At 47.1% G+C, this 25,661-nt stretch overlaps 9 protein-coding genes across 9 annotated transcripts; 7 read left to right on the top strand and 2 right to left on the bottom strand.

Moving 5' to 3' along the window:
• Positions 1-88: 88 nt before the first annotated feature.
• On the top strand, positions 89-2,178 carry N7520_011282 (uncharacterized protein; the record flags this gene model as incomplete). The annotated part of the gene is made up of 3 exons (XM_057145215.1): positions 89-686; positions 761-1,012; positions 1,073-2,178. 3 exons carry the CDS (start codon positions 89-91, stop codon positions 2,176-2,178), a joined length of 1,956 nt encoding a protein of 651 aa, XP_056990969.1.
• Positions 2,179-2,720: 542 nt separating this feature from the next.
• Positions 2,721-5,695, top strand: N7520_011281 (proteasome regulatory particle base subunit RPN1; the record flags this gene model as incomplete). The annotated part of the gene is made up of 5 exons (XM_057145214.1): positions 2,721-2,865; positions 2,955-3,019; positions 3,082-3,246; positions 3,301-5,613; positions 5,669-5,695. 5 exons carry the CDS (start codon positions 2,721-2,723, stop codon positions 5,693-5,695), a joined length of 2,715 nt encoding a protein of 904 aa, XP_056990968.1.
• A 503-nt stretch (positions 5,696-6,198) lies between these two features.
• Positions 6,199-7,591, top strand: N7520_011280 (protein kinase RIO2; the record flags this gene model as incomplete). The annotated part of the gene is made up of 3 exons (XM_057145213.1): positions 6,199-6,261; positions 6,342-6,486; positions 6,543-7,591. 3 exons carry the CDS (start codon positions 6,199-6,201, stop codon positions 7,589-7,591), a joined length of 1,257 nt encoding a protein of 418 aa, XP_056990967.1.
• A 244-nt stretch (positions 7,592-7,835) lies between these two features.
• N7520_011279 (mitochondrial 54S ribosomal protein uL23m) lies at positions 7,836-8,780 on the top strand (the record flags this gene model as incomplete). Its single annotated transcript, XM_057145212.1, has 3 exons — positions 7,836-7,918; positions 8,058-8,345; positions 8,513-8,780. The coding sequence occupies 3 exons, from the start codon at positions 7,836-7,838 to the stop codon at positions 8,778-8,780; spliced, it is 639 nt and encodes a 212-aa protein (XP_056990966.1).
• A 611-nt stretch (positions 8,781-9,391) lies between these two features.
• On the top strand, positions 9,392-10,489 carry N7520_011278 (uncharacterized protein; the record flags this gene model as incomplete). Its single annotated transcript, XM_057145211.1, has 1 exon — positions 9,392-10,489. One exon carries the CDS (start codon positions 9,392-9,394, stop codon positions 10,487-10,489), a length of 1,098 nt encoding a protein of 365 aa, XP_056990965.1.
• A 210-nt stretch (positions 10,490-10,699) lies between these two features.
• Positions 10,700-11,882, bottom strand: N7520_011277 (IGBP1/TAP42 family protein; the record flags this gene model as incomplete). Its single annotated transcript, XM_057145210.1, has 3 exons — positions 10,700-11,278; positions 11,340-11,616; positions 11,671-11,882. The coding sequence occupies 3 exons, from the start codon at positions 11,880-11,882 to the stop codon at positions 10,700-10,702; spliced, it is 1,068 nt and encodes a 355-aa protein (XP_056990964.1).
• Positions 11,883-13,274: 1,392 nt separating this feature from the next.
• On the top strand, positions 13,275-18,592 carry N7520_011276 (uncharacterized protein; the record flags this gene model as incomplete). The annotated part of the gene is made up of 16 exons (XM_057145209.1): positions 13,275-13,423; positions 13,476-13,672; positions 13,727-13,830; positions 13,882-14,147; positions 14,207-14,314; positions 14,366-15,038; positions 15,091-15,149; positions 15,202-15,271; positions 15,329-15,397; positions 15,450-15,632; positions 15,685-16,758; positions 16,816-17,216; positions 17,277-17,790; positions 17,843-18,031; positions 18,080-18,232; positions 18,290-18,592. 16 exons carry the CDS (start codon positions 13,275-13,277, stop codon positions 18,590-18,592), a joined length of 4,512 nt encoding a protein of 1,503 aa, XP_056990963.1.
• Positions 18,593-18,871: 279 nt separating this feature from the next.
• Positions 18,872-19,165, bottom strand: N7520_011275 (uncharacterized protein; the record flags this gene model as incomplete). The annotated part of the gene is made up of 2 exons (XM_057145208.1): positions 18,872-19,030; positions 19,085-19,165. The coding sequence occupies 2 exons, from the start codon at positions 19,163-19,165 to the stop codon at positions 18,872-18,874; spliced, it is 240 nt and encodes a 79-aa protein (XP_056990962.1).
• A 2,914-nt stretch (positions 19,166-22,079) lies between these two features.
• N7520_011274 (uncharacterized protein) lies at positions 22,080-25,482 on the top strand (the record flags this gene model as incomplete). The annotated part of the gene is made up of 4 exons (XM_057145207.1): positions 22,080-22,364; positions 22,414-22,675; positions 22,871-25,029; positions 25,093-25,482. The coding sequence occupies 4 exons, from the start codon at positions 22,080-22,082 to the stop codon at positions 25,480-25,482; spliced, it is 3,096 nt and encodes a 1,031-aa protein (XP_056990961.1).
• Between the last annotated feature and the right edge of the window lie 179 nt (positions 25,483-25,661).

Below are 25,661 nucleotides of genomic sequence, written 5' to 3'. Positions count from 1 at the left end.
TGACAATTATGTGGTAACCAATCTAATACCGAAACACAATTCGCTTGATCGGCTGTGGTGGTATGTTATATGGCATCTACCTGCAAAGATGCCTCATCTAAAGGACGAGGAACTGGGAAAGAAGGATGACGACCACCGATTTCAACCAGCACGCTCTCGGTCCCTGCCCCAGTGTTCAAATATTCCTCGCCCTCGAAGACTGATTGTTGCCTTGATTGCTCTCGTGCTGGTCTACCAGTTTTTCAAACATATGCCGACCGACCTAAAGCCAGCCCGCGAACGATATAACCCAGAGATCGCACGTTTCAGACAGCAGCAGCAGCACTCTTCATCTGCAAGTTCAGCGCAGCCCCTTGCGGCGGCACCCCAAATTGATATTTCGTCGGAGGCAGACGCCCAAGGCAGCAATTATAAGGGCGAATTGTATGATGGGAAGATCAAGCTCTATGAGCTGTCCGGTTCGCTACCCCAAAATAAACACCCGGAGAATGCACCCAGTGATGCTGTGCTATTCGCTGGATCCAATCTCCATAGCATCACGGACATGCTGCCTTTAGCCTGTCGAATGGCACGCGAACAACGAAATCATGTCCACTTGGCCATATTCGGAAAGGAAGAGGTTTCAGTTGAAGGAATTCAACACGTCAATGGTATCGTGGAATCCGAATGTCCAATTGTATGGCATGGTATGTGCCCCCCCCTCCCCTCCCCCCGCGGTTTGCTTGACCCTCGAAAATATCAGTATTGACCCCAACCTCAGATAGCCGACCGGACTATGCTGCCCAGTCTACCGATGCTCGACTGGCTCGGTCTGTCAAAGGTGGTCTTGGATTTATTCAATCTTACATCGCACCAGAGGTCATCATCACACAAATGAAGGACTGGGAAGACTCTTTCTTCTGGATTGGACTTGAGCATCATATACAGGATGCTGCCATTCCCCATATCGCTCTTCCAACTACCTCAAGGGATATTATGTGGATAGCTACCATTGATAGCACTGCTCTTAAAGGTACGTAATATCTTTCCGGCATGCGTTTTTCGAAATGAAAGCTAACATTGTATATAACAGTCTGGAATGACGTTCATGTCGATCTGGTGGTTCATGCATCCCAGTCGCCGGGCTCTCTTATCAGGCTTGTCCGGTCGCTAGATGCTGCTGATTATTTGGGATCTACTCCCAGATTAACCATAGATCTTCCGCCGCAAGTGGATCATAAAACACTTGACTTCCTGGGGCATATCAATGGCTTAACCCAACTGAAGGAACAGATCACGCTCCGGCGACGTATCCAGCCGCACTTTATGGACCCCGTTGAATCTTCTCTTCGAACCGTTGAGTCGTTTTATCCTCTTAACCCGGGGGTGTCTCATCTGCTCGTGCTATCTCCACAAACGGAGGTGGCACCGTCCTTCTATCATTATCTGAAGTACAGCATTTTGGCCTACAAACAGTCTGCTCGGGACCCAGATTTGACATCCAAGCTTCTTGGAATTTCTCTAGAGCTTCCATCTGCAAAACCTACCATGAAGGATGACCCTTTCTTTGCGCCATTATCGGAGTCAAAAGCAAAAACAGAGTACATTCCCTCATTTCTTTGGCAAGCTCCGAATAGCAATGCAGCATTGTACTTCGGTGATAAATGGGCTGAGTTTCATTCATTCCTTTCGAGTCGTCTTGACGTTTCAGAATCCAAAGCAAATATTCCTTCTCAAGAGAAGCTCATCTCCCCGAAATACCCGGCCTTCATGGAATACCTACTGGAAATGATGCGGGCCAAAGGATACTATATGCTCTACCCATCATTTTCTGGTACCAGGGCATCATCCTTGGTGACTGTCCACCAAGACTTAGCCCAGGAGCCCGAGGAGTATATACAAGACACAAAACATGGAGTATCTGAGGACAACCTCTCCGACGACATCGAACTAGTAACGCCGGAAAAGACACCAAATCAAGCATCGACCATCACGACACTATTTGACACTTTTGAGCTGGGCCTTCCAGGCATGGAAACATTGCCTCTAATCTCTTTTGATGGCGAGAATTTGGCCCAAGAAAGGCTCACTCAAGTAGCCAAGGATTATTCTCAACAATTTCGAACACACTACGGAGGCTGTTCCAGTAGTCCGGGAGGCGCTGGATATTCTGATGATCTATTTTGTCTTGAAGGATGATCTATGCCCGGGTATGCTATGCGACATATTAAATGTCACCATACACCCACCTTAAGTTTCCAAAAATTTGAAAGTTGGAGTTTCAATTATGCTTCAAAGTCTCCCAGTAGTTGTGCCTCCGAGTCTATCCATTACATCAACCTTGTACCCCCTACTAACTATTCTGTTACCTGTGACCGTATTGACACGTGAGTCAAAATGCGTAGACTTAAGACAGCGGTTGTCAAATTTTTGATAGAGATTTCCCAGATAACGGACAAAAGTTGTCTGTTCATCTGTACTCCGTAGAAGGGTATCGAAGCGTGGTGATCGGGCCAAAAACAATGACGAGGGCTTGGCGTGATTACATAACCCGAAGCTGCACCAGCTCTCTGCTTCTTCATCATGAACACCAGCTTACAATCAATCACTTCACCATACTTCATCTGCAGTTCACTATTCTAATTTTCGCTCGTGCATTGAATATTTGACGCCCTGCCCTTCGCGTTCCCTGTTCATTATCCTGAGTCCACCTCCGACCTGGTCGCCAGATACCATCAGATATGCCGAACGAGGGCGAACGGTCAACTGCCGCCGACAAGGGCAAGGGCAAGGTTGAGGATGTTCGCGAGCTAAACGAAAAGAAGCCTCAAAAGGATGAGAAGGCCCCAACAGAGGGAAAGAAGAAGGACGAGGAGCCACAGGAAGGTAGGTCGCAACATGACCGCGGAGCAAAGCATCTGACTTCTGCCACCCATTCCTTCGGTCCTAGGACCCTACGGCTAACATCTTTCAAGATGAACTCAGCGAGGAAGACCAAGAGTTGAAAAACGAGCTCGAGATGCTTGTTGAGCGGTTAAAGGTATGTCCACTCATCCAGCCTGGAGCCACCAACGACATTAGCTCACATTGCCTCAACATTAGGAGCCGGACACCTCCCTCTACGGGCCTGCTTTAGATGCCATCAAAAACTTCATCAAGACTTCAACCTCGTCTATGACCGCCGTTCCGAAGCCCCTCAAATTCCTCCGACCGCATTACGATGACCTCGCGGACCTGTACGAGAAGTGGACAGCGGGTTCTGTTAAGGTTGGTTTGCCCATCGAATCATAAAGCCACATACTAATGCATTTACTATGTTAGGACTCGTTGGCTGATATGCTTTCCGTACTCGGTATGACCTACGGAGATGAGGAGAAGCTGGAGACGATCAAGTACCGCTTGTTGGCCAAGTCCGAGGACCTTGGCTCCTGGGGCCACGAATACGTTAGACACTTGGCGTTGGAGATTGGACAAGAATATCAGAGCCGGCTGAACGCAGACAAGGACACTCAAGATTTGGTGGACCTAGCACTTTCGCTGGTGCCTTATTTCCTGGGCCACAACGCCGAGGCTGATGCTGTCGATCTTATGAGTGAACTGGAGATTATCGAGGACATCCCACAATTTGTTGATGAGAACACTTATGCTCGAGTCTGCTTGTACATGGTTAGCATGGTCAACCTGCTCACCTATCCCGAGGACCAGCAGTTCCTCCGCACAGCTCACACGATTTACGTCCGCTACAACAAGCTTTCTCAGGCGATTGTGCTCGCCATCAGATTGAACGACATCGAACTCATCAAGACTGACATTAGTGCCACGACTGACAGGGCCCTCAAGAAGCAAATGGCATTTTTGGTCGCACGACAGCAAATCTGGCTTGATATTGACGAGGACGAGGAGGATACTGAATCTCTATTAGATTGTCTGAACAACACCTCTATTCCGAATCACTTCAAGTCTCTCGGAAAGGAGCTCAACATTCTGGACCCCAAGATGCCCGAGGACATTTACAAGACACACCTGGAGAGCAGCCGCGGAGCCGGTCTCACCAACCTCGATTCGGCACGACACAACCTGGCCAGCGCATTCGTCAACTCTTTTGTTAATGCCGGCTTTGGTAATGATAAGATGATGCTTGTTGATGGGGAGAAGGGTCCATGGGTGTGGAAGACTAAAGATGACGGCCAGCTCTCTACGACAGCGTCATTGGGTATGCTTATGCACCGGGATGTTGAAGAGGGGTTGAACAAGATTGATAAGTTCACCTACGTGGAGGAGGACCAGGTCAAAGCCGGTGCTCTCCTTGCAACCGGTATCCTGAACTCCGGAGTGCGGATGGAATCCGATCCTGCTCTTGCTCTCTTGAGTGATCCCGACAATCTGGAGGCCAAGAATGTGCCAATGCGGGTCGCATCCATCATGGGTCTTGGTCTGGCATATGCCGGCTCTAACAAAGAAGAACTGCTAGATGTCCTACTTCCGATTGTGGAGGATGCCTCGCTAGACATGCAGCTGTCCGCCATGGCAGCAGTTTCGCTTGGTCTCATCTTCGTGGGATCTTCAAATCACCAGGTGAGCGAGGCAATTGCTACAACTTTGATGGATGAGGAGCGTCAGAAGCAGTTGAAGGATAAGTGGACACGATTTATGGCCCTTGGTCTGGCTCTGCTTTACTTCGGCCGGCAAGAGGAGGTTGATGTCGTTCTTGACATCCTGAAAGCGGTCGATCACCCCATGGCGAAGCCAACCTCGGTTCTTGCATCGGTCTGTGCTTGGGCTGGTACAGGAACTGTGCTTAAGTTGCAAGAACTCCTTCATATCTGCAATGACCTAATCGAGGAGAAGGAGGAGAACAAGGGCGATGAGCTCGTTCAGTCATATGCTGTTCTAGGTCTTTCACTCATTGCTATGGGTGAAGATGTTGGTCAGGATATGATTCTCCGCCAGTTTGGTCATCTCATGCACTACGGTTCCAGCAACATTCGTCGCGTCGTGCCCCTCGCCATGGGTCTTGTCAGTCCAAGCAACCCCCAGATGAAGATTTACGACACCCTATCCCGGTACAGTCACGACAACGACAACGAGGTCGCCATCAATGCCATCTTTGCCATGGGTTTGTGTGGTGCTGGCACCAATAATGCTCGTCTGGCCCAGCTTCTGCGGCAATTAGCCAGCTACTACCACCGCGACCAAAACTCGTTATTCATGGTGCGCATCGCTCAGGGTCTTCTTCACATGGGCAAGGGAACAATGACTCTCAACCCATTCCACACCGACCGACAGGTACTTTCTCGTGTGTCGGCAGCTGGTCTCCTCACAGTGCTCGTGTCTTTGATTGACGCCAAGCAATTTATCCTTGCCGAGCACCACTACCTGCTCTACTTCCTCATCACCGCCATGTTCCCCCGGTACCTTGTTACCCTTGATGAGGACCTGCAACCACTCACCGTGAACGTCCGCGTGGGTCAGGCCGTTGATGTTGTTGGCCAGGCTGGTCGGCCAAAGACCATCACCGGATGGCAGACCCAGAGCACCCCTGTGTTACTGTCGTACGGTGAAAGAGCCGAACTTGAGGATGAGCAGTACATTCCTCTTAGCAGCACACTCGAGGGCTTAGTTATTCTGCGCAAGGTAATTACCCCAAACCATGATATCCATTGATCCTTTTCTCTAACAAAGTATCTAGAACCCTGACTGGGAAAGCCCCGAATAAACGCAATGAGATGCCGATTTATCTCTGTTGCTCGCCCGTTGCGAGTCAATTATAGTAGTCAGGTTATCATTGTATCTAATTTACTCAGAACGATTGAGGAATAGCATGGAACTTCTTTTTCTTTCACTCCTGCATCTGGTTCGTCAGGTTTGAACGGATGTTATCCACGAATCCCTGTAGACTGCTGCAATATCGGGCTTTTCTTTTGGTACGGGGCTCACTTATTGGGACTTCTATTAGGAATTTGGACTATCACAACTTCATGAGACTGGCTCTGTAATTCTTACACAGTGTGAATTGCCGTGGTGCAAATCTAGTACCTCAGAAGTTGATACCAAGGCACATGTCCAAAAGCGGAAATAGGGCATAGGGCTTTGAGCTTATCAACTTTTTTCTGTCTCCGTATCGCTTTAAACGTCACGCTTTCCAGATCCAGCTTCGTCCCGTTTACTTTGGGTTTTCCACGATTCACAGAGCTGAAATTGACCTGAGAATTCTTCGCAATGAAGCTTGACCCTAAGGCGCTTCGCTACCTGACCACTGAGGATTTTAAGGTCCTTGCCGGGGTACTTATCAGCCCCTCCACCCCGCTATGCGCATTTCTCATAGGTCTGACTCGATCGCTAATAGACTTATTTCTTATTAGGTTGAAGCCGGCAGTCGCAACCATGAAGTCGTCCCCACCCCGCTGATTGTGCAGCTCTCCGGCCTCCGAGGTGGCAGCGGCGTGCATCGTTCCATCTCGAACCTGGCCAAGATCAACTTGATTGCCAAAGTAAAGAATGCCAAGTGTACATTTTCTCCCAATCCTCGAAACTTTATAATCATGGCTCATACCCCTTTGCAGATGACGGCTACAGACTTACCTATGGTGGACTGGATTACTTGGCCATGAATGCGCACCAGAAGCAAAAGGTCGTTTACTCTGTTGGCAACCAAGTTGGTGTGGGCAAGGAATCAGACATCATCGTGGTTGCACACAGCAGTGGAGAGCAGCGCATTTTGAAAATTCACCGCTTGGGTCGTATCTCCTTCCGCACCGTCAAGACGAACCGCGACTACCTACGACACCGCATCTCAGCATCATGGATGTACATGTCACGACTGGCCGCAATGAAGGAATTTGCGTTCATGAAGGCCCTCCGTGAGAATGGCTTCTCAGTTCCCGAACCTATCGCCCAGAACCGACACACTATCGTCATGAGTCTGATCGATGCCTTCCCGCTCCGCCAGATCTCCAAGGTCCCCAACCCACAAGCATTATACTCGGAATTGATGGATATCATCCTGGAGCTAGCACGTTTTGGTCTGATTCACGGTGATTTTAACGAGTTTAACCTCCTCATCAAGGAAGAGGTGGATGAAAAGGCCAAAGAGAAATACACCCCGGATACCAAATTGGATGATGTGGCAGATGAGGATATCCGGCTGGTTCCGGTGCTCATTGATTTCCCCCAGATGGTCTCTATTGACCATATGAATGCCGAGATGTACTTCGACCGTGATGTGAACTGTGTCAAGCGGTACTTCCAGCGCAAGTTCCACTTCGTGAGCGATGTTCCTGGTCCCACCTTCGCCCAGGCTAGGAAGAAGTTCATCAAAAACCCTGGCAAGCGGCTGGATGTGGAGGTTGAGGCATCAGGCTTTTCAAGAAAGATGGCGCGCGAGCTTGAGAAGTATATGCAGGAAGTTGGTGTGGACGGGGATGCCGGCTCTAGAGAAGATGGTGATGAAGATGAAGGAAGCAGCGACGAAGATGAGGACGAATATGAAGAGTCTGGCTCAGAATCAGAAGAGCCTAGTAAGGACAAACAGCCGGAGCAAGCTGACGAGGACGTGGGTGAGAGCTCACGACGACTCGAAGACTTGCATGTCTCGGGGCCATCTGGGCAATGAAGGAGAAACCAAAACTAAGTGCATTAATGACCATGAGTTATGAATTTAGACTGTAATATAAAACAAATGTGGCATTCAAAATATCTGTAACATGGAAGATTGGAGTAGTTCAAACGATGGTGAACATACATATTGTAAGGGCCAAAAGTAGGGCGGGCGGTGCGGCCATTCACGCAATTATTCCGACGGAGCAAAAGATTCACGAACTCCGACGTATTCCATCCAACCATCAACCAATTCCACCATGGTACGCAAAGCAATTGGTGTCGCTAAAACGGGGGTCAAGCAGTCTATGCTGCCGCCTGCCCAGCGCAAGCAGGTCTTCCTGTACGTCTACACTCCATCCGTGAAATCTATGAAGCATCAAATTTCAAACCCGAGCACTGTCCAGCACGAATCCTTGAAATACACCCGGGCGACAAAAAACCAATGGAGGCAATGAAACTAACATTTGAACTTATGATAGTCCTGAATTCACCATCGCCCTTGTCCGAACCCCCTTCCTCTCTCCCCGCTATGCGCAATTCCGCGTCCCCCTCAACTTTAACAAGCTCGACATGCGTGACTATCTCCAGCGCTTGTACGGCGTGGCAGCTGTCAGAATTCGCAGCTACATCGAGCAGCAGCCCGTCACCCGGCTAACGCGAGAAGGCCGATCCCTTGGCCAATGGCGACGACCGAAGTCTGAGAAACGGATGACTGTTGAACTACGGGACGAGTTCGTTTGGCCCGAGGAGCCCAAGGATCTGGCAAAGTAAGTGAATCAATTGTGCTTTGAATGTTTGGCCGTTTGGCCATGTTGGGATACTGTCATGTGGCGAATTGGATTACTCCTACTTCCCATGGACACCGCGATATCCTTCGGCTCGGTATACATTTCCTCAAGTTCAATTGCTAACCAATTACGCGTCTACTATACAGGTGGGAGAAGGAAGCCTGGGACTCAATCACCAAGGCCAACCACGAGGAACAAAAGAAGAATTCCCAGAAGGGTCACGCAGCCGAGAAGCCGGACAAGAAGGTGATCGAGGCGTTCGAGAAGCAGGCTAAGGAGTTGAAGAATGATAAGATGACCTGGCAGCCGACTTGGAAGACACTAGGCCTTGACTTCGCGCACAAAGAGTTTGCCTACACCAAAGGCAGGGGTTTCCAGAATCCTAAATGGCTTACTCTGCCAAAGAAGCGTTAAGTCTCATCTCGCTGACCTGCATTTCGATGGACTGTTTAACTTTATTCTCCGTGCTGGATTTTCTTTCTGTTTGAAAACTCGGTGTTCATGTATTCTTTAACCCTTGTCTTGTCTTTGGGCCTGTCTTCTGTACATTATATTGTTGGTCTAGGATTATATAGATCTGAAGCCTTTCTCAGGCCTGGCCAATCCTGAAACTTTCCATTCGCCTACAGTACTAATAATTCAACGCTGTTCATCTTCTGTCTACGGTTTGATTAGATAATTTCCTCTACACATGTAGCAATGAGGGACTTTGTCTGGAATACATTCTAGGATTCTTCTTGTCCATGCCTCTACGTGACACGCAGCAGTGATTGGGCAAAAAGTAGATGTGTCTTTTCTAACCCTTCTACATAACTGTATATTCCCCAACCAAGCAGCTACACATCAATTTCTGTAAAAAAGAGATAAATGAATTCTGTTGTTTTTTGTCTGATCCCGTGATCATTACCCTGGACGCGGAATTCCGGCTTGTTGATGCCTTGTTTCTCAGGTTATAAAAAACCCTCGGCTTCAACCATCTCAACTGATGATTTACACGGCTTTCCTTCTCATATCATCTTATCAAAATGGCCGCCTCCGCCCCCGCCAAGAAGACCTTTACTATTGGCACACGCAAGTCCAAACTTGCTTTGATGCAAACCGACCTTGTGCTTGCAGCTCTCCAGAAATCATACCCCGAATATGAATTCAAGACCTTGACTAAGGAAACCGCCGGCGATCTCAACACTACCATAGCTCTGAAGGATTTCACATCGAAAAACTTGTGGACCGAGGAGCTTGAGGAATTGATGATCGGAGGCCAAGTAGATTTAATCGTCCACTCCCTCAAAGGTAAAAGCCGCAGGAACCTGTTGCCCCGCATCACCTTTAAACCACCCCGCGCAAGCGATGCTAACCCTGTTTTCAATTCGGCAGATGTCCCTACCCTTCTGCCTGACACCTGCACTCTTGGAATGATGATGCCCCGTGAAGATAGCCGAGATGTCTTCGTTGTAAAACAAGGGCTGCCTTACAAGAGTCTGGCAGAACTCCCCGCCGGCTCCGTCGTTGGAACCTCCTCGATTCGCCGCACCGCCCAACTGGCGCGTAAATACCCTCACTTGAAGGTCCAGGATATCCGCGGAAACATTGGAACTCGTCTGTCAAAGTTGGATGCTGAGGATAGCCCGTATACCTGCGCAATTCTCGCGGCGGCTGGTCTGCTGCGCCTGGATCTGCATGATCGTATCACTCAGTACCTCGACTCGAAGAACAGCGGTATGCTTTATGCTGTTGGACAGGGTGCCCTGGGTATTGAGATTCGCAAGGAAGATACTCTACTGAAAGAAATGGTGGCCACGATTGGTCACCGGGATACTACCTTTGCTTGTTTGGCTGAGCGAAGTCTTCTGCGAACCCTTGAAGGAGGCTGCAGTGCCCCTCTGGGTGTCGAGAGTGAGTGGGTAGAGAGTGCGGGATCAAAGAAGCTGCGTATGCGGTCCGTGGTTGTTAGCGTCGATGGTCAGCAGTGCGCACAGGTCGAGGTTGATGGCGAAGTGGACTCAACTGAAAGTGCTGAAGCCTTCGGTGTCACAGTAGCTAAAGCCTTGGTGGCAGATGGCGCTGGCGCAATTCTTGAGGAGATTCAGCGAAACAAGGTCGCCAAAGCAAGTTTTGCAGTTTGATTGACAATAAGGAACAAATTTCAGATATACCGGGACTCAATCATGTAAATACCCCATTGAAATAAGAATGAGCTCAACGAAGTCTTTACATATGTATCAGATTTGCGTAAGTGTGATTGTAATCGATCTCTAGCTTTTTGTTGCAATCCAATCCACGAGCCCTGTCTATAGTTTCCAAAGATGTGTTATCAACTGAACATTTGGACTAAATTAACCACGATTGAGCGTGTTTCCAGATCCACGGGGGTTTGCCTCCACATATTCATCCCAGGCGCGGGCCTTCATCGTCTCCTGGTCAGCCTTTTCCAGATCATCCTCATCGACTTCTGGGATGATTCCAGACTGTTCGCCTCCTTGGAGAACATTGCCTCTCTTGTGCTCTTCGTCCAGATACTCTTCAATGGTCATGGTTGGTAAGTTATGACCGGAACGGAAGACGCCCTGCTGGAGCTGCGAACGACGGTCGAGCAGGGTAAATGGCTGCATTGGTATACCTTTACTGTTCAACAGGGGACCATTCCTTCCTCCAAGTAGTTGTGACAGTGATGGATCCAAACGGTCCGAGTAATTGGCGCCTCCCAAATTACTGCGTTGCCGGGGGTCGATCTGCGGCGCTTGGGATGGCTCTGGTATGGGGGCATTCTGCATGGCTGAAAGTATAGACAATTCTTGCACCAGTAAATCTAGTGCTTGGAAGGTCTGGTGTGTATAGAGATGAATTTCGGATAGATAGAGTTTGCGGGTCGCGTCGCTATCGCTTTGGAGTCGTGCTTCGTTTTGGGCAAAATACTGCAAAATGTGTCAGCGGCCAGTTCAGAACATATGTTCTCTTTTAACCATCCTGACCTACTTCGAGCTTTTGTTTGAGTTCCTTCTCTTCTCTGAATCGTCTGACCTTGGTATCCCGGCGAGTCGCTGCATCGTTGACAGGCGCCAATGTGAAGGCAGATGGATTGGTCATGTATGTCTCAAACAGCTTCCGATCCGCCTTTGTCAACAATTCATACTCATCAAGGCGCGTCAAAAATTTCTCATATTGTTCCAAGGCTCTCCGTAGGACGGATTCGCGATCAGCACTGGGGCCTCGCTGAATGAGTTCGGCAAGGTGGTATTCTAAGGTCATATATCTGGAAAAAGGACATTAGCTTCAGATAATAACATCTCAAGATTGAGATTCTCACTGTAGGTCGCCAGATGAAAGATCGTCCAGAGATTCATTAGAGCTGAACAGCGACAAGATGCTGACTTGTCGTTGGCACTCCTGGAATTTGGCGATTGTCGCATTTACATCATCCCGGTAGGTGGCGGTATTGGTATCACTCCTTGACTCGAGCGCCGACTTTGCCTCCTTTGCCGACAAGAACAATGATCGAAGACTCTGTGATTGCTCCATATTGATTGTTCAAACACGGGAAAAGGGTGAAATATGCGCAACCTTGGGTAGTGACATGTGTTGACGGGTTAAAAGTGTTAACGACCCCAGTTGATTATGTAATATTCTGCCAGTCAAATTTTTTAAAAACCAAGTGAATTTGTATCTACTTATGTCAGCCATTAAATCGAATCATTGCTTGCATTCAGGGCTCTCTCGAAATGTTGTAGAAGGAACAGTAGGCGGTGGGGAAGGCGGATCTTAGGGAGGGGTACATGCGCACGTGCCGCTGTTGTGTCGCCCGCGCCTCCAGTGGCTTACCGCCTCGATCACCGCTTATGATATCAGCGTAGTATCTACCAAAGTGCGTACTTGTGCCTACCTACTAGGGTATCTACTAGATTACCTGCCTAAGTGCCTAATGTCAATTTCGATCTGCCAAGTTCGCTTCTGTTATTAGTACATGCCGTAGTTGGGACAAAGCTGCACCTGACCTTCGCGGGAGAAATGTCCGACCAAAAGTTTATACAAGATTTGATGATAGCAGCAGTGTGGACTTTGTACCGATGGAAGGACTGATATCTCCGAGCTCCTAGATGCCACATGTCTCTCTCTCCTCTCCCACTGCCCCCTCCTAGCTCTCCTCATTGCCTCAACTGCACAATATCATACCTGCCTACCAGGACGTGAGAATGTTCCCGCCTAGTATCTGTTTAGTGCCTTGGCAGATATCCAAAAATCCTGAATTTACCTGACTTTACGTGATCTTCGCAATAATCTCACTCAATTTGAATAATTAAACGTAGCATTAGTTTCTCTCGCCCTTTCGACATTATCGATCCAGTTTCGAAAGACCAACACCCTGTTCCGCTAGGCGCATCGATCAATTTCAGATTTCTAGACCGCCTTCATTGTTGAAATGCTGCATATCTCTTGATTTTGATCAATTATATACCGTGTTAAATTCTTACATATGAGTTGATATTTATTAAATGCAGGCATGCCATTACAAAAATAATCTTTACGATATTTTTCCACCTTGTCCCTTTAATTCACCTTCACCTTCACCTTCACCTTCACCTTCACCTTCACCTTCACCTTCACCTTCACCTTCACCTTCACCTTCACCTTCACCTTCACCTTCACCTTCACCTTCACCTTCATCTTCACCTTCATCTTCACCTTCATCTTCACCTTCACCTTCACCTTCATTCTCATCTTCACCTTCCCCTCTGCAGGCGTTTCAAACTAGGCCAGTAGCCCTTTAGTGACAATTCAAGGCTTTTCTTCTGGCTTCATTGAGTCTAATTATATCTTCATCTATCAAGTATAAAGTTTCCTTTCTGCAACTATCTTGACCTCTCAAGTTCTCAACATATGTCCTGACTTCCTCCCTTGAATTCGAAAACATTCATGCTGATCAACAACATGGCGCATGAAAACACCCGGGATAACATCCCCATTCACAGTGATTCCGAGCAATCTGAAAGTGAAGATGAGAACATTGAGGCCCCTCCACCCTCTCAAGGTCGACGAACCCAGAATATGCAGTTTGAGGCCCTGTCAGTCTTCTGAATACACTGACTTGTATTATCTAAGCTAATCTGCATTTAGTCTTTCTCGACGAGCACGAGAAGATACAATTAAACAGACCAAAAAGGCATTTCGTGATAAGCCGGACGATGAACTCACCATAGCCAGCCTGGTGGCCAAGAAAGGCTCTGGGGCCCAGATCCTGGATCCACGAGCTTATCAGATTGAACTGTTCGAGCGAGCAAAGACACGCAATATCATTGCAGTTCTTGATACTGGTAGGAGATTTCAATCTCTTGGGACTTTTCACAAGAATCTAACCAAGCAACTAGGCTCTGGAAAGACCCTGATTGCGGTGCTTTTGCTCAAACATATGTTGCAACAAGAGCTGATCGACCGCTCCGCTGGCAAGCAGCATCGTGTAGCCTTCTTCCTGGTAAGCATCGCATGCATTGATCAACTGAAGAGTGATATTGACAGAAATCAGGTCGATAGCGTTACTCTAGTTTTTCAACAAGCGGCTGTTCTCCGGAACAACCTAGACCAAGAAGTTAGCCATTTCTATGGAGCCATGGGCCTAGACCTATGGGATCAAGAAGCCTGGAATAAGCACCTCAAAGCAAACATGGTCATTGTATGCACAGCCGAAATCCTCCACCAGGCGCTACTCAACGCATTTGTCAGGATGAAACAAATCAATCTGTTAATTTTTGACGAGGCGCACCACACGAAGAAGAAACATCCGTATGCACGGTGAGAATATCAACAGCTGAACTCGGAATTGAAGCATTAGGAACTAATTTCTTCGTTAGAATTATTCGTGATTCCTATCTCAAGGTCGATTCGTCAGAACGTCCAAAGATCTTTGGCATGACAGCGTCCCCCATTGATAGTAACGTTGATATTGTGGAGGCAGCCATGTAAGTGCCGTAAGGCCCTCAAGTAGGGATGAGCCAACTGACATTGTACAGGGAGCTTGAAGTTCTTTTGGATAGCCAGATTGCAACGACTTCCAATCTATTTTCACTGCGTGCAATCATCAGAAAGCCAACAGAAGAGACATGGACCTACAACAGACTTGGGCGACCCTTTGAGACACCGCTATTCAAGAAAATGAAAGATAAGTTTGGGGACATGAAAGTTCTTGCACCTGTTCTTAGATTTGCTTGGGATGCCAGCTCAGAGCTGGGAATTTGGTGCGCTGATCAAATCTGGGCGAAAGCTCTCGCAGAGGATGTGATACCGAAACTTGAAGGCGCCATAAACAAGGAACCCACCCAGAACCTGACCACCGTGGATGATATTTTGAGAGATGCTCGACGAGTCAAGGAAGCTTGTGAGACTGTGAAGGGACATTTGTTCCAAAGCCCCTTGGAACCAGGCCAACTAAGCTCCAAGGTGGAGATTCTCGTCGGTATCCTAGGCCATCATTTCCGCCAGTCATTAGACAAGAAAAGCATTGTCTTCACCGAAAGGCGAAACACGGCTAAGATTTTGCTACAGCTGTGTGAGCGATTGAAAATCACAAACCTCCGTCCTGGTGTGCTGGTTGGGGTACGGAGTTCTGATTCCACAGGAACAACCACGTTCCGTCAACAGTTCCTTGCCCTAGTCAGATTTCGAAAAGGTGAAATCAATTGCCTGGTAGGTCATACATTTGAAATGAGAACGTGGGTCGAAGCTAAGCTTTCCAAAGTTTGCAACATCAGTTGCTGAAGAAGGTCTTGACATCCCGGACTGCAATCTCGTTGTCAGGTAAGATATGAAGCTGGTCGGAATTTTTGATTTATTTGCTAACACGCATAAGATTCGATCTATATAAAACTATGATTCAATATATTCAGAGTAGGGGTCGTGCGAGGCATGAGGAGTCAGTTGTATGCTTACGGAATAATTTGTCTCATCAAATTATCACTTATACTGACTGACTATAGTACGCGCACATGCTTGAGATGGGAAACGATCAACATCAAAAGCGTCTACAAGAATTTCAACAGGCAGAGGTAAGCATACTGGGCCAACGTCGATCGATCTTAGCTGACATATTACAAATAGAGCTTGATGCAGCTATTTTGCAACGCGCTCCCTCGGGACCGACTCCTTCTAGGAGATGAGGTCGATATAACCCAAGTCTTGGAAATAGAGGAAGGAAAGAGGACCTACACCATTCAAGCTACGGGAGCTAAATTGACATATCCTCACGCTACTAATATCCTCTCGCGCTATGCAGCATCTCTAGTAAGTCAATTTTTATGATAAAGAAAAATTTCGTGACTAATAAATTAAATAGCAAAATGAGAGAGACACATCAGCTTCTGTCACTTTCTTCACCGCTACGATAGGAAGATCTTTCTTCTGCGAGGTCATCCTACCAGAAAAGTCACCAATCCGAGGTTTGATAGGAGGATTGGAATCAACAAAGATCAGGGCAAAACAGTCAGCTGCATTTGATGCATGCATCCTCCTTAGGAAAAAAAACCTTCTAGATGACAACTTCAGATCAGTCTATTTCAAGCGACTCCCAGCCATGCGCAATGCCAAATTAGCGATTTTGTCGAAAGAGACCGACAAGTACACTATGATAACCAAACCTTCCATCTGGAATGAAATGCAGGGCAACTTGCCCGACAAAGTTTATGGCATGGTCTTCAAGCTTTGTCCTACGGAACCTCTCTCCCGGCCCCATGATAGCATTATACTCCTCACCCGAGTACCACTTCCGGGAATACCAGAATTTCCCATTTACTTAGAGGATAACAAGCAAACCATCATTCAGACCATAGTTCTTGACATGCCGCTTTCTGTCATCACTGAAGACCTATCCTGTTTTTCCCAATTCACAATCGCTGTTTTCCGTGACGTTTTTCATAAGACCTTCGACCCCATATTAGAGAAGTTTCCGTACTGGCTGGCTCCAGTTAGATCGGATGTCAAGGTTGTCAATTCAATTGATTCGCCACGAGACATAATTGACTGGGACACTTTATGCTTTATCAAGGAACATCCCGAGATAACATGGACCAAGGATATGGAGCCTTCTTCTCTTTTGCATCGTTTCATCTATGATGGCTGGGACGGAAAGAGGCGATTCTTTCCAGTGAGCATTGATACTACCCTCCGGCCGTCAGACCCCCCACCGTCTTATTCGACTCGTCGAAAATGGATGCAAGACATTATGAATTACTCGTTGAGTCTTTCCAAAAACTCCCGACGAAGGGCTCTAGAAAAGGTAGACTGGGATCAACCGGTATTTCAGGCGGAAGAAGTTTGTCTTCGAAGGAACTTCCTGGACAAGGCCTCAAAGGAGGAAATGACAAAGGTGGGGAGATGTGCAATTTGTCTCGAACTACTTAATATCTCTTCGGTAAGCTTCAGCACTTGGACAGAAAAGAAAGCCTTGTTCACTGATATACTGGTCCAGATCCCTATCTCCATCGTGACTTCATGTCTGGCCTTTCCTGCTATCATGAGCAAGCTCGAGTCTTACTTAATCATCCTGGAGGCATGTCAGCATCTAGGCCTAAACATTCGACTAGAATATGCAATTGAAGCTTTCACCAAGGACTCAGACAACACAGAAGAACATCGCGCTCTTCAGATTCACGTGCAACGAGGCATGGGGAAGAATTATGAGAGACTTGAATTCCTCGGAGACAGCTTCTTGAAGATGGCGAGCTCAATCTCGCTTTTCTGTCAGAAGCCGGATGACGATGAGTATGACTATCATGTCCATCGGATGTGCCTCGTCTGCAATAGGAATTTGTTCAATGCCGCCATAAAAATCAATCTCTTTGCCTACATCCGCAGCCGCGGCTTTTCCCGGTATCTTCTTGTTCCTTACTTCCTATGGGTTTTCAAAACACAGCTAACGTTCCATTACAGACACACATGGTATCCGCCAGGACTCCAGCTTATTCACGGTCGAAACTACCTTGCGCATCTTGAATCCGAAGGCAAGCATACCCTGGGAGAAAAGACCATTGCGGACGTGTGCGAGGCACTCATAGGTGCTTCATTGCTTACAGGAGGGAAGGAGAACCGATTTGACTTAGCGGTCGAAGCAGTGACTATTTTTGTGGATAGTCCAAATCACACCGGAAAGTCTTGGCGCGACTATGTCTCATCCTACGTCAAGCCATCTTACCAGCTCAAAGCCACGGATGGAGTTGAGATTGATCTTGTTAATAAGATCTTCCAAAAGCTAGGCTATCGATTCCAGTACCCCGCTCTACTCCGTTCTGCCTTTACCCATCCTTCATATCCGCGTGACTGGGCGAAGGTTCCTTGCTACCAGCGATTGGAATTCCTCGGGGATGCACTACTGGATATGGTTTGTGTTGAGGACCTGTTTAGCCGGTTCCCCGACAAGGATCCGCAGTGGTTAACTGAGCACAGGGTAATTTCTATCTCTTTTGATTCGAACATTATAGTTTCTGATCTGAATACAGATGGCTATGGTGTCGAACAAATTTCTTGGCGCACTTTCAGTGAAGTTGGGATTTCATCGCCATCTTTTGCACTTCAGTAATCCTATCCAGGCATCCATCACCCAGTATGCCGAGAATATCCAGATCGCCGAAGAAAATAGCAATGGGTCGATGGACTACTGGCTCATCGAGGCCAAAGACTCCCCTAAAGTCAGTTGAGACTAGTTTCAAGGGAAAAAAAATTGCTAACAATAACAGTGTCTACCGGACATGCTTGAGGCATACCTTGCCGCGATTTTCGTTGATTCGGGCTTTGACTACAAGGTCATTGAAGAATTCTTCACGCGCCATATAAAGCCTTTCTTCGTTGACATGTCCCTCTACGACACATTTGCCAACAAACATCCGACGGTGAGTATTTAATCCTCTCACTTTTATAACGCTTTTGTCTCACTAATTGGAAAATAGACATATCTGTACAACCTGTTGACGAACGTCTATGAATGCACAGATTACTGTCTCAAGTCGGGTGAACTTCCGGTGGTCGATAACGAGCCGCCAACCATTTTTGCTGCCGTCATGATACACGGAATTTCTGTTGCGGAGTCATTTGGAAGCTCCAGTCGATATGCTAAAATCCGGGCCAGTGAAACGGCAGTGGAAGCAATCGGCGGGATCCTTCGAGAGGACTTCCGCAAAAAGTATGGCTGCGATTGCCGCGCCTCTGATGTCCAGAAAATGAAGGGCCCCGAATTCGGCACTGCGATTTGAGTTTATCTTTGTTTTCTCGTTTTTGTTTGCATATTTGACTCCTCAAACGTTGGTTTGCTTTGAATGAAGCCACCACAATGCAATCTTTTTTTGTTTTCACCAAGGTCTCAGATATTGAAAGAACCATAGGCTTTACGTAGTCAAACTCATGTGGTCAAGAAGTAGGAAGATGTATGCTATTGCATTACTTCAACATATCCACGTCGCCTATCTCAATCTCCCTTCCCAACACATTGAATGTAAGCCAATCGTAGCCCCGACAATGGATACAATACCCATCTACTGACAAACGCCAGTGTCATCCGTCGGCATTTGCTGGGTATTCAAATTAGTCTCCCTGGCAGGTCCCATATGCTCAAAGATATCACGCACCAAGCAAAAGTTACTCGTACAAACTCCCATGCTTCCATCCTTCTTGCAAGCAGCGCCAGTTGCGAGCTAAAATATCAATAAATTAGAGGAGATGTAGCACTGGAGCCTTGTATATCATACCTTGCTGGGGGCGGGTGAGGCCTCGTTGTCGGCCATGACAGCTCTGCCCATGGCGATAATGGCAAGGAGTACGAAACGCATATTGAGTCACGAGAATTGACTGATCTATTATTTATATGTGTAGACGTTTGAAGATAGAATATTTGTTAATTGATCTGGTTCGAACAAGAAGCGGGCATTTATACCTTTAATGGGTCCTCGAACGTAATGGTTCAAGTCCTCTATTGCTCAGCGACATTCTATATCAAGCTAGATATAATTCAAACGGGCCTTTTTTGTCGGTACCCAGTTCAAAAATAGGCACCAAAATAGCATGACCCCTTTTTGTTGCATAATCGACTATTATGTCATACATTAGCACTCGGTTGGCTTGACCGGAGCCTGCATCTAACCGATCCGCGACTCATTAACTCGGGCTTCCAATCGATCAGCTTTGACTGGAGGTGAAATTTTCTTAATCCCTATGTTTCAATTACTATCTTCTGCAAAATGAGCGGTCATACTAAACTAGTGAACAACCTGAAATGCGTGATTATCGGAAAGTAAACCGGGCTCTGAACCTGGACAATTGGGTACTACCATTTGACGCTAGTTTAGCCCGTTGCTTGACCCCGGTTGCCCTTAAATTGTGATACACAGAGAAACGAGAATTTAAATTCCTTTTGGTATGTCCCCACGGTTGGGTTTCTCCGAAATCAAGGTCTTGAGATTTGCAGATGGCCATTGAAAATTCCCGAGACTCCTCTCCGAGCTCGCTGGCTCCATTTAAATACTAATCCAGAAAATTAAGCAAAAGCATCGCAAACCCGACCATCTTGTTCAAACCCCTAAAATCGGCGATGGATAGTCCTAGTGCCTGGGGTTCATTTCACTGTTGCAGTGCAGTGGCGATTTCCTAAACAAACAACCTTGGAATGCCCCAGAAAACTCTTATTGCCTCTATCAATCAATTTCAGGGACTTTAATGTTGATGCCTGCACATGTGCTTTATCAGCCTGGCCATTCTTACTGACCATACTACCTTCAGATTAAACAGTCAATTCGCGACCCGCACGTGCTGTACATATGTATGGATATATATTTGTAAATACTTGCAGGTATGTATATCAAATCCCCAGATTTTGAGCACATGGTGTACATCCATATAGACATTCCATCTTTATATTTCCTCCAACCCCCAAGGTGTACGCTTCACCGTCTCCAATGCCTTAAGTTGCTTCCGATCTTCAATAACGTAATATGTAACTTTCCGCTGTTATGACAATTAGAGCAGACTAGCAAAAGGTACGACTTCAGTACTTTGCAAACAGAAGGTGGGCCTTCCTCCAAGACTTGTAAGACCTCATAGGTTCCCCGGCCAAAGCCTAGACTCAAGGTTCATTAACAACAACTTTAGTAAAACAGCATCCAAGAACAATGTTCTTTTACCTTGAAATCCCTCAGGGTTCGGACCCATAAACTCATCACCGACGGTGCAAATAATCTCTTGAGAATTTTGAGACATTTGAGATTATGTTCTTAAGTCTTTTTTTGGTATGGTAAAGATTCAGCCTGAGAGGGAAATATTGGGGAATAGAATAATGTGAAAGGTTTTTTGTATTCATCGCCCGTTGGAAAGTTATCCAATTTCTATGTTATCATGACTGGGAGAAATGTGCACAGGTGTTTGCAGATCTCTCATTTCTCAGTCAATATAACTAGTTGATAACAGCCTAGTTAAATTTCGTGGCCAATTATACTATGCCACATCTTCATCGATCCCCGCGGCACAGCTGCAAGATCACCCGTTCATGTCAGCTCTTCCTGGAAAATAGCCGCATGTGGCTAAATACTCTTTCCATAGTACGATCAATGATATTTTTCAGTTATCTGAGCTTTCCGAATATCAGGAATTATTGATCTCTTCAATCAACACATTTGTAGGAGGAAAGGAAGCAGGAACGGTCGTGGATGACTTGGTATCTGGCCTAAAGCCTCCGGCAGAAGCATTTTAACAACATCCACAAAACAAGGGCAACTGGCTATCTAGACCTAACGTTCACAATGCCGACTCAAATCCATATTGAAATCGGTTGTGGGGCCGACACAATATCCTGAACCAATCGCCCTATTATAGGAAAGCCCCATGCTTGGGGTGTAGGTGTAGAATTTGGCATGGAAATTGCTATAGGCACCCCAAGCTGCTAGTCGGAGTCTTAGAGGCTTCACTGGGCTGATTTGCTCCAAAGTTTTAATTGTTATTCAAGAGACGTAATGTTGGAGCTTTGGAACACCAGGTTCCTCTGTAGCTGCATATGTACTAGGTTTGTGATTCAGCAAAAGCAAGAAGGTGTTTGCGCACGTTCACCGACATTTTCCTGCGAGTTGAATTATGCTTTTTCGACCAAGTAGAGAAATGATCGATCACAATCTTCACCTATTATAGACGATCTGATTCTCTTCCGCATCATACCATAAAGAGCTTGATGCATGTGCATATGCTATGAAGTGGAACAACCAAACCCTCTATTACTTGGGTACACTGTGTACCTTTTGGAAAGAATGTACGATATATGGTAGAAGATATGGTAGGAGACTGGGTAGCTAGATGATATATGAGGCGGGTATACTCCGTAGTAGAAACATTAATTTTCTACTTTCATCACTACGGTTGACCAACAATCAGGCAAATTATGATATATCATAATCCAAGTCGCTCTTGATTTACATATTCCCTGCTTCCAAAGCTGTGCGTGACCCTAGATCCTGTTGGCAGGGATCGTTATGGAGATCCCGCGTGTATGGCAATCCACTCATAATGATTATTACCTCAAATGTATGTATGGAGAGGTTCGTGTGGCTTGAAAACTGCAGCTGAGCTGACTGATTTCCTGTCGGTCGTGAGGGGTCATGCAGATGGTTAAAGCATAAGCTCTCATGAAGCTTAAAAAACTAGACCCCAGCCATCATTCTCCAGAAAATCCATTTCTCTTTCAATAAGAGTTCTCTCATCATCATGGGGTCCATCAGCCATGTCCAGAAAACTCTGTTACGCATTACCGATGATATAGCTGCCAATCATCCTGACCAGCTGTATTGTGTTCAATCAATCTCGCCCGATATATCGCAGGGGTGGAAAGATATTACCTTTTCAGGTCTAAGAAATGCCACCAATCGCCTGGCCCTTTGGATTCAAGAGAATGTGGCACCTTCCAGCGAGCCAGAAACCCTGGCCTATGTTGCTACTAATGATGTTCGCTATGTGGCATTTATCCTAGCGTGTATGAGATTGCGGCACACCGTAAGTTGTTTTACCTCGACATGGAGAAGCTCTTCTAACGCATTTCTAGGCATTGCTCCTATCGCCTAGAAACTCTGAGCAAGCATCCCGTCACGTAATGAATGCGACCAGCTGTACAAAGATTGTCTATACCCCAGAACGAAGCCGCCAGATTAGCGATCTGAAGGCTGTTGATAAAGCCTTGAAATCTTACGAAGCCCCTGATCTGTGGGAGGTATTTGATGACAGCTCACCAGCCCTTCCCATCGAGGAGCCGGCTGAAGATACCGAAGATCGAGTGGCAATCTACATCCATAGTTCGGGAACGACAGGTATGAACAAGCGCTTGAATGACCCGCATTGTGTACGCTATGGGGCATATCCCAATCGTCTCTCCCTCCAGAAGCTTTCGCTTCTTCACATATCCATTCATCTATCAGTGCACTCGCTTCTCCTCCTCCGCATCCTATCTCCTACACATTTGTTTTAGCTCCATCTATGAACGGATATACTAACTCTTCTAATAGGAATGCCCAAGCCGGTTCCAATGACCAACGGCTATCTCATTGCCATATCCGGACTTGGCTTCCTTCCAGTGCCAGAGAACAGGGCGCCTAGTATGCACTTCCCTGCCATGCAAGGCTCCCTTGGCCTTGCTATGAGCCCCTTCTTTCATCTCATGGGCATCATATACATAACAGCGCCGATTTTCTTCTCTACTCCATTTGTTCTGAGTCCGGATAAGCCCATGACAGCAGAGCTATTGGCCCAAATCATCGAAGAAAAGAAGCCTTCCACGGCAATATTTGCTCCATCCATCTTGGAAGAACTTGTCGGGTCCGATTTGGGTGTCAAGTGTTTGCAAAGTTTTGACTTGATTTCATTTGGAGGTGCACCTTTGGCCTCTGAAGTGGGAAACCGCATCACAGAGTGGACACACCTGCAGACAGTACTGGGATCGAGCGAATGTGGACTCCTTGGAGGCTTGAGAACAGCGGACAAGAAAGACTGGGCGTACTTTGAATGGAATCCAAACGCAGGGCTAGAAATGCGCGACGCCGGAGATGGCTTTTTTGAGCTTGTCATCCCCCGTGCAGAGAGTCGCGATGCCCAATGCATCTTTCACACCTATCCTGAAAAGCAAGAGTATCACACCGGCGACCTCTTTGTCCCTCACCCAAAGAAAGACCATCTGTGGCTCTACAGTGGTCGTAAAGATGATATTATCGTTCTTAGCAATGGAGAGAAATTCAACCCCACTGCGATGGAGGATACTATCATTGAACATCCCCTAGTTGCTCGAGCTGTCGTGATTGGACAAGGTCGCTTTCAGTCTTCAGTTTTGGTGGAGCCCCTTTGGGACTCATGGAATGGTGACGCGAATGAATTGATCAATGAAATCTGGCCTACTGTCAAGAAGGCCAATGAGTCTGCTCCGGGGCATGCACAATTGATGAAGAATCGCGTTGGAGTTTCGATCCCTTCAAAGCCATTCCAGCTCACCCCCAAAGGGACCATCAAGCGACGGGCTGTTCTGACTGATTATGAAGAAGAAATCAACAAGCTTTACGCCGGTGGTGACCAAGCTGATGTTGCACAGCTTTCCAAGGAGGCTACACGGCCAGATATTGCTGTATATATTACAGCAGCTCTGTCGGAGATCTTGGATGTTCCCACTGTTGATGAAAACGCAGACATCTTTGCATTGGGCCTCGATTCCCTTCAGACTCTCCGTCTAGGGCAGATCCTTCAAGCTTCGCTTCAGTCAGCACGGCCTGACCTAGGCGCCGCCTTTGGCAGCCCACAGCTTTACTCCCGACCGACAATTGTTCAACTCACTGAATACGTCTCTGGTCTGCTTCAAGGTCAAGACTCGGGGTCTGCAGAAGTTGTTGAAGAAAGTGAGAGCGATCGAGAGTCAAGAATTGCGGACCTGGTTGGAAAATATACTGATGACCTCGGAGAAAGTCATGCAGTCATTCTCACGGGGTCTACTGGGTCTCTTGGGGCCTATCTCCTGTCCGAGCTTCTTCGAGATCTCAGTGTTACCAAGATCTATTGCCTGAACCGATCTGCAGATGCAGCCGCAAGGCAATTATCGAGCCTTCAAGAAAAGGGCCTCGTCTCCTTCAAACAATTCCCACGTCGGGTGGAGTTCCTCCAGGCTCAATTCGGGGCTGAAAGGCTCGGATTGGAAGATTCTAAATATGAAGAGCTTTTGCAGAGCGTTGACACAATCATTCACAATGCGTGGAAGGTCAACTTCAATCACCGAGTCGAAGCCTTTGAGCAAACCCACATCGAGGGAGTACGTCGGTTAGTCGAGTTTAGCATTGCCAGCGAGCGGACCGCCCATATCCATTTCATTTCTTCCATTTCTACTATCGAAGGGTACAGTCCTGAGCGAGGCCCTTCTATTCCGGAGGTCATTTACAATGATCCCAGCTCAGTTCTTCGCCAGGGATATGGAGAGTCAAAACATGTGTCCGAGAGAATCTGTGCCGCTGCCTCTGCCAGAGTTGGCGTCCCTACGAGTATTCACCGAGTTGGACAGATCGGTGGCCCAACAACCGAGAAGGGAATGTGGAATAAGCAAGAATGGCTACCGTCGTTAGTCGCAACATCCAAAACCTTGAAACAGATTCCCAAGTCCTTGGGCTCCATTACCGTGCAGTGGGTCCCAGTAGTATGTATCGGGTCTATCTTTTCTATGCCGATCACTATTAATCTAATGACACTTGACTTCTAGGATGTCACTGCCAAGGTTATTGCCGAGACAGTTCGAACCCGGCGAATTACACAAGAGGATGAGCCGTGTGCTGCTTTCCACATCGTCAATCCCAAGGTCACACAATGGCCATCTTTGATCCCGGCCGTGACGAAATTCTTCGATGTTGAGCCCGTGGATTTCAGAACCTGGATTCAATCCTTGGAAAGCTTCACCAGTCCAACCCAAGATGATCTCAAAGACAAGCCTGCTCTCAAAATCTTGGACTTCTTCCAGGGCGTTGCAGCGATCGAGGAGGCTGGCCCATGGACTGAAACAACGAAGACACAGGCTGCCAGTAGGACTTTGCGAGAGCTGAAGGCGATCGATGCTCCGTTGATGGAGAACTGGATGAATCAGTGGAAGTTTTGACATAACACTAGAAAATGGCTATGCTTCAGTGTTCTCGCTGAAACCATCAGTACTTGGGATATTATATCTCAAGTAGTCTCGGAATTTTTCAATACATTTGAATCATCCATTCATTTCGTTCAATAAATGGATGAATCGACTGACTGCGTTTGGTAATATGGGTTCACTTGCCTAAGTAT

Source organism: Penicillium odoratum, assembly GCF_028828045.1.
Source record: "Penicillium odoratum strain IBT 22623 chromosome Unknown utg000008l_segment0_segment0, whole genome shotgun sequence".
NCBI classification, from domain to species: Eukaryota; Fungi; Ascomycota; class Eurotiomycetes; order Eurotiales; family Aspergillaceae; genus Penicillium; species Penicillium odoratum.
The sequence above is the reverse complement of the archived record's forward strand: the minus strand, read 5'-3'. Positions and strand labels throughout refer to the sequence as shown.